Raw genomic sequence first — 7,933 nt, 5'->3', positions numbered from 1 at the left:
CGACCGACCGTTGGTCGGTGACGAGGGTAAACCTCCTACCGGCGAGGTAGTGTCTCCAGCACCGCACAGCCTCCACAATGGCTTGTACCTCCTTTTCGACTGCAGAGTGTCGAATCTCGGAGGCGGTGAGGGTTCGGGAGAAGAACGCTACTGGTCTGCCTCCTTGATTGAGGGTAGCAGCCAGGGCGATGTCTGATGCATCGCTCTCTACCTGGAAAGGGATGGTTTCGTCCACCGCGTGCATGGCGGCCTTGATGATGTCGGCCTTGATGCGGTTGAAGGCCAATTGAGCCTCAGCCGAGAGGGGAAAAGTGGTGGTCTTTAAGAGTGGGCGGGCTTTGTCCGCATACTTGGGGACCCACTGGGCGTAATAGGAGAAAAGCCCCAAGCACCGTTTGAGGGCCTTGAGGCTGCGAGGGAGAGGGAGTTCCTTAAGGGGGCGCATGCGGTCGGGGTCGGGACCTAGGACCCCGTCTTCCACGACATAGCCGAGGATGGCCAGCCGGGTGGTGTGGAAAACGCATTTGCCCTCGTTATAGGTCAGGTTAAGGGCTCGGGCGGTCTGGAGGAACTTTTTGAGGTTAGCGTCATGGTCCTGCTGATCATGGCCGCAGATGGTGACATTGTCCAAGTACGGGTATGTAGCCCGCAAACCGTACTGGTCCACCATTTGGTCCATCACCCTTTGAAAGACGGAGACCCCATTTGTGACACCAAAGGGGACCCTGAGGAAGTGGAAGAGCCGGCCGGCTGCTTCGAAGGCAGTATAGAGGCAGTCTTTTGGTCGGATGGGGAGCTGGTGGTAGGCAGATTTGAGGTCGACCGTGGAAAAGACTCGGTATTGGGCGATCCGATTTACCATTTCCGCGATGCGAGGAAGGGGGTACGCATCAAGCTGCGTGAATCGGTTTATGGTCTGGCTATAATCCACGACCATCCGTTTCTTCTCCCCGGACCGGACTACCACCACTTGCGCTCTCCAAGGGCTGTTGCTAGCCTCGATGACCCCCTCTCCCAGTAAACGCTGGACCTCTGACTTCATAAAAGCCATATCTTGGGCACTGTAGCGCCGGCTCCTGGTGGCGACGGGCTTACAGTCGGGAGTGAGGTTAGCGAATAGCGAGGGGGGTGCGACTTTCAGTGTCGCAAGGCAGCACACCGTGAGGGGGGCAAGGGTCCGCCGAACTTCAGTGTCAGGCTTCGGTGGCTGCACTGGAAATCCAGTCCGAGCAGCAGGGGGGCACAGAGGTGAGGGAGGATCTAAAATTTGAAACGGGTGTATTTGGCACCCTGGGTCGAGAGATCCGCAATACAGTACCCCGTGATTTGTACCGAGTGGGACCCAGATGCGAGGGCTATGGTTTGGGATGTGGGCTGGGTGCGTAGGGAGCAGCGCCTTACCGTTTCAGGGTGGATAAAGCTCTCCGTGCTCCCGGAGTCGAAGAGGCATGCAGTGTCGTGTCCGTTGACCTGGACCTGCATCATGGAGTTCTGCAGGTGTTTTGGCCGAGTTTGATCGAGGGTGATCGCACCCAGTCGCGGGTAGTCGGAGTCGTAAAATGGCCGCTGCCGTTGGTCGCACGTGTCGGGTCGAGAAGATGGCCGCCGACCAGATGGCCGCTCCCATGATTCGCACGAGGCTGATGACGCGCCAGAAGAGGACGTGTCGGGTCGGTGCGCAGCAGCATTGCGAGGCCTGCGGGCCTGAGAGCCTGATTTTCGGGCCAGCTGTTCTTTGTTTTTCTGGCCCCTGGGTCTGGCCAGGCAGACCCTCGCAAAGTGCCCTTTCTTCCCGCAGTCGCTGCAGATCGCGGAGCGGGCTGGGCAGCGTGGGCGTGGGTGCTGGCCCTGCCCGCAGAAGTAGCAAGGTGTGCCCCCATGGTGAGCGGGTCCCCGCGTGGCGCAGGCCTGTACTACGGGCGAGTCTGAGGAAGTCCGGGGGGGGCTGGCAGAGTCCGCGGGGTACGTACCCAAGTTATGTCAGGTTACCTCCAGCGAGGAGGCGAGTGTTAGCGTCTCCTGGAGGTCTTTTGCCCCGTTTTCGAGCAGTCGCTGCCGAATGTAGGTCGAGCGGATGCCGGACACGAAAGAATCTCTGATGTGCAGGTTCATATGGACTTCCCCTGTCACATCCTGATGGTCACAGTCCCTGGCCAGCGCGGTGAGTTTCTCAACAAACTTGTCGAGCGATTCCCCCGAGCGCTGCCGGCAGGTAGAGAGCAGATGCCGGGCGTGCACCTCATTGACGGGTTTGACAAACCGCTTGCGGAGCAACTCAATCGCTTCCTCATAACTCGTCGCCTTTTCGAGCGTGGCGGAGATTCTGTGACTCACCCGGGCGTGGAGTAGACGCAGCTTGCGTGGCCCCAGGATGGGAGTCTCTGCGGAGTCCAGGTAGGCCTCGAAGCACCGCAGCCAGTATTTAAAAATTTCCTTTGCCTCCGGCGTTCGTGCTTCCAGATTGAGATTCTCTGGTTTTAGGCCTGCATCCATCCTGAATCTAGTTTAGTCTAATAAATTGAGATGCCCTCAATAATGATGCTTAGAGATTAAACTGTAAAGAAGGCTTTATTAGGCTAATAACTATGCTACAGATTTGGACGAGAGCTGACTGCTATACAGACCATGAGGCAGGCCTTTATGTATGGCTCCCAGATGGGCGGAGCCAGAGGCGGAGTCCCCAGTGTTCCAAGCCTGGTCTTAAAGGGGACATCACCGTACATGATGATAAGGCAGTAACCGTTCATCACAGTCAGTATGGAATAACATGAGCGCAGAGCCATCGCTGGAGTCTAATCAGTTTTTTCACCTACCGAAAACTGATTGTACACCATTCAAATTGAATAATTTTAAGCCGCCCTGAGGTATGTTGGCTCATTCGCACTTCAAGTGGGCTAAATTAAGAATCGTGAAATGAAAGGCGACACGAAATGAGGTGCATAAATCTGACCGGGAAGTTCAAAATGTTTGTAATTAAAGTTCTGAATAGATGGTGAGTAAGCTTCCCCTTTACAGTCTGAATAAAGTAAAATAGATGAAGGGCATGTTTTTTACCCTGAACCATTTTCTAACATAAATATCTACCGTTGTCTTATTTTCCCTCAGAAGAAGTCTCAGTTCTCAGTAAACGATTAACTATGCGAATAGATAAAATAATCATTGCTGCGTCTGTGGCAGCTTCCTGTCGCCCAGCGTAAACCTTGGGGTAAAGGGGGTAAATGCAGGAATGTGTTGGGTGAGGTCAGCGTTGCGTTGCACAAATCTGTAAACGCACAAAGAACAGAATCATAGAATCCCTCCAGATGGGCCATTCGGTCCATCGAGTCTGCACCCACCCTCTGAAAGAGCACCCTATCTAAGCCCAGGGAGACTGAGGGGTTTGGAAGCGGTGGAAAAGAAATGCTGAGCTCCCGGATAATAGGGTTTAGTGAACCTTGACATGAAGCCGTAACGGATAGACTCTTCAGAATAAATGTCAAAGCCAGGGAGGTTGGTGAAGAGACTGCCCACAATGTCAGAAATGGAGAGGTTTGGGTCACCAGGAAAGACGACACAAACTGGAGCTCTCTTCACTACAACAGAGGAGGTTGAGAGATCTGATGGAGGTGTTCGCAGTGATCGGGGGTTGTTTTGAATATTTAGAAAGAGGATATTTCCACTGACTGACCAGTCAACACAAATGTCCGATTAGCACAAGAACAAGGTTAGATTTGCTTTTATTACCTGCGGCTTGTGAGGATATGAAACGTCCGAGCAAGAACAGCGGAGAAACAGCTACTCTTTCCTTTATGTGATTGAATAAATTTTTTTGGGGGAAAAAAAGGACAAAATAAAAGTGTAGTAAAGGTCAGAGGATGTGGGTAAGAGCCCGGAGAGGGGTCAGTCTCTATAACATTCTATAACTTCTGCATATTTCAATGAATACATCTTGTTGCGCGCTTTAGTTGGATAGGGGATTTGAATTTTTTTTGTTGCTACTTTGATGTAGACAAGTCATTGAACATTTATTTCTAGTGAGCGCAGACCTCCTTGAGGAATAACTAACTGGTCAACAGGTGAACCGTGAAAACAGCGCCATTCTCGAGATCTGGGGTCACAGCAACAGCAATTAGAACCCCGTCGACCAGCAGGTAGGCATGTCCTTCATTCATGATTTGTGCCGTTCCTTCATGGGGCGCGGGGGTAGCTGGCTAGGCCAGCATTTGTCACTCCTCTCTTAATGAATTGCCCTCAAGAAGGTGGAGAGGGGGGTTCTGGGACCGCTGCAATCCCAGTGCTGTTAGGGAGAGAGTGGCAGGATATTGCACTAGCTCCAATTTGGAACATGTAATGACATAAATCATTTGGTCCAAATACCCTGGTTCTATTTAGTCCTCACTCTCCTCTCTAAGTCCCATGTTCCTAAGTATCTATCCAATTGCATTTTGAAAGTGACAGCTTCCACCATCATTGCTGGCAGCGCACACCGGGTCATGGTAACTCTGCCTCAATACAATTCCTCCAATTTCTCCCCAGCGTCTTTTCTATGTCCGCTGGTTGGGGACCTTCCTGTCAGCGGAAACAGTTTAAACAATAGTAATCAAATCAATATTCTTTTCAAATAAATGTGAATGGGCAGCTCTAGGTGACTGGCTCCGAGGACAGCAATATTGAGCGTTTCATGGCAAATAGCCCCAGGCTCTCCTGAACCTGGAAGAAGTGGGTAACCAACCGTGCGGTTTTCAGATAGGACCAAAGTTAAGAGGGATGTGCATTGCTTGCGTCAAATCCATTTACCCATGTTTGTCCCAGCCTCAGGTTTGAAATGTCCGGCTCAAAGGCGGAGCCCCGGCTCTCAGTTCCACACACAGACTCGCTGACCAAGTCCGAGATCAAGAGGCTCTTACAAAAATACAAGAGGGAGCGAGACGAGGCGACCAGGAGAGGGGAGGTCAGCCGGGATAAATTACACGCGATCGAGGCGGCGACCAGAGCTCAGATCCGAGAACTGAAAGAGAAGGTCAACACCCTGAACTCGGAAAACAAAAGTCTGAACAAAACCATCAAAAAGCTCCAACCTGAGCTGCAGTTAGACGGCAGCACCAGACTCCGGAGCAAGCTGACCAGGGAAGTGGTGAGGGAGCTGAAGGAGAGGGCGGAGCAAGGCAAGATGCTGCTGCAGGGAAATACCAGGTTAAATCAGCAAATAGAACAACTGCTGGCGGATTTGGCTCAGGCGGAAGGCGCGAGGAAGCTTTTGGAAGACAGTCTGCAAGTAGCTCAGAGTCGGGTAAAGAGTCTGACTCAGGAAAATGAGCGGGTGTTAAAACTGTGGCAAGAAGGCCAGATTGAGAGGGAGCAGGCTCTGCGGATTAACCGCTTCTTCCGGCAGTCCCTGTTTAATAAACCGAAATCTTGCCTGACTTTGGATAAGTGCATTCAGACCATCGCCTCCATCCCCATTTCCAGGAGATTCCAGAAGAGGAACACCGAGGGCATTGTGAAACAGCGCGAGCTGCACCAGCAGACGATGAAAATGAAGCAAAAGTTTGTGAATCGGGTGTCAGTGATTCCTCAAGAAAACCGCGGCAGCAATTCAGCAAAATCATCGCCAAGCATCTGCAGAATTTCCCCAAACTGAGGGACCATTCACCTGGAGAAGAGGAGGCTCACCTTGTTAGTGTCGATACACTAACACAGGACCTGGATACCAGATACTTGTATTTCCCAAATAAATGTACATTTTCAGTGTGTTATGAAACATTTAAAGGTTTATTGCTCTGAGAGAAAGATCTGGCTTTCATTTTAACGAAAGGCGAGCGAATAAGATCGTGGTGTGAAATCATTTCTAACCTCCGGTGTCTGCACGTTTTAGTCTTTGGCAACATTCTCAATATCCTATAAAGTCAGGCTGATTAAAATCGTTTTCTATTAATCTAACTCGTGTTGTCATCAATTTATCTGAAGTATGGCACTCAGTGTCAACTGCGAATAAATGGCAATCATTTTTAAAAAGAAAACAACTTGCATTTATATTGCGCCTTTCACAGTCTCAAGACACCTCTGCGCGTTTTGCAGCTTCATTAGTACTTTCTGAGGTGTACTCGCAATCAAAGAACAGCCCCACACACGGCAACGCCACAATGACCGATCGTCTGTTTTAGTGATGCCGATTGAGGGACTAACATTGGCGGGATACTGGGAGAACTTTCTTGCTCTAGCAATAATGCCATGAGGTCTTTTCAATCCACCACGGAGGGTTTAATTCCCAAAGATGACGCCTCCGACCGTGCAAATCTCTCTCAGGACTGCGTTGACATTGACAACTTTTGAGAGATTTTGTGCTCAAGTCTCTGGAATGTTTCTCCTGTTTGTTGGGTTAAACGTCTTTAACTCGATTTTATCCCAGTGTCCTCTTGTTTTATATGCCTCAATGAATGAGTATAGTCTGCTTACCTGCTAGGTCTTACCATTTTATCAAATCACCCCCTGATTTGGAAATATATTCCTCTCCTTCCCTGTCGCTGGGGCAAAATCCTGGAACTCCCTTCCTAACAGCACAGTGGGTGTACCTACATCTCAAGGACTGCAGCGGTTCAAGAAGGCAACTCGCCACCACCTGCATCCCGTAAATGAATTTTTAAAAGTCTCCTGTTCCACCAGAAACAGGTGGGTTTTATCCATGTTATAAATGGAGGCTGCAGCAAATTCCTAACTGATTAACTAAAATCAAAATTGAAAGATAGCTACAAAACAGAGGCCAGGGCTCGATGAAAGTTTCTTGGAGTGGCAGAAAGTGATGCCCCCCGCAAGGATCTATATCTGCTGTATTATGATCCACACAGAGACGGATGACCTTTTAAAAAGATATGACATATCTTTATGCCATACTCTCAGCAGATATCTACCCTTCGGAGAAAGTACCGAATTCCTCCCTGATATTTAACAGGCTCTCTTCCCTGCCCCACCAGTAAGTGTCTTCCAGTGTCCTTGTAAAAGTCCACTCAATATCCTGGCTTCTCAAACTGACTTCGCAAAGCATCGTACCTTCCAGCAAATCCGGGGTCTTAATTTCCACAGGTTCCATCTTTTAGCATGGAATCTGTTCTCACCAGCATTTTGCTTGGTGGTTAACACAGAAACAGCCTCCCCGAACAGGCGCCGGAATGTGGCAACTAGGGGCTTTTCACAGTAACTTCATTGAAGCCTACTTGTGACAATAAGCGATTTTCATTTCATTTCATTTCAAGTCTCCCTCTGCTTGACACAGCAGCTGTTGTTCTCCATCTTTGCCACCAGGTGTCTCTGATGGACTGAGACTGTGCATTTGGGTGCAACAAGCCCAGCTGCCCTTCTTTTGTCCTCTGATTTCCTCCCACAGGTCCCAAAAGACGTGCTTGTTCGGCGAATTGGACACTAATAAAGATTATTTACTTATAGTTGGCACTTACATTTCTATGAGTTTCAACCTGGCCCTCTGTCACCATGGCAGCAAAATCACGTGGGCCTGACTCTGGGCAGATATCAGCATGATTACCATTCCCAATTCCAGGGCATTCTACCTTACTTTTAACTAAGAGACAGTTTAAATATAACCAGCTTTATAACGTTCATAACACCTACCCATTAAAATAAAAAATCATTAAATTTAATAATGATTTTTCTATAACATTATCAAAATATGGGTGGCACGGCGGTTATCACTGCTGCCCCATAGTGCCAGGGACCCAGGTTTGATTCTGACATTGGGTGACTGTGTGGAGTTTGCAAATTCTCCGTGTCTTTGTGGTTTCCCCGAGGAGCTCTGGTTTCCTCCCGCGGTCCAAATAGGTAGGTGCAGGTTAGGTAGATTGGCCATGATAAATTGCCCCTTAAGTGTCCAAAAGTTAGATGGGGTTCTGGGGATAGGGTGTGTGTGGGCCTAGGTAGGGTGCTCTTTCAGAGGGTTGGTGCA

At 49.6% G+C, this 7,933-nt stretch overlaps 1 protein-coding gene across 1 annotated transcript; it reads left to right on the top strand.

Moving 5' to 3' along the window:
* The first annotated feature begins 4,736 nt into the window (after window positions 1-4,736).
* Window positions 4,737-5,919, top strand: LOC140427313 (uncharacterized). The gene has a single exon (XM_072512876.1). The coding sequence runs from the start codon at window positions 4,805-4,807 to the stop codon at window positions 5,618-5,620; it is 816 nt and encodes a 271-aa protein (XP_072368977.1). The 5' UTR covers window positions 4,737-4,804; the 3' UTR covers window positions 5,621-5,919.
* The last annotated feature ends 2,014 nt before the right edge of the window (window positions 5,920-7,933 follow it).

This window comes from Scyliorhinus torazame, chromosome 7 (assembly GCF_047496885.1).
Source record: "Scyliorhinus torazame isolate Kashiwa2021f chromosome 7, sScyTor2.1, whole genome shotgun sequence".
Lineage (NCBI taxonomy): Eukaryota > Metazoa > Chordata > Chondrichthyes > Carcharhiniformes > Scyliorhinidae > Scyliorhinus > Scyliorhinus torazame.
This window is presented reverse-complemented; position numbering and strand designations above follow the sequence as displayed.

Excerpts from the sequence above, each read along its gene's own strand:
- LOC140427313 (XM_072512876.1), top strand. The coding sequence starts at position 4,805 with ATGTCCGGCTCAAAGGCGGAGCCCCGGCTCTCAGTTCCACACACAGAC.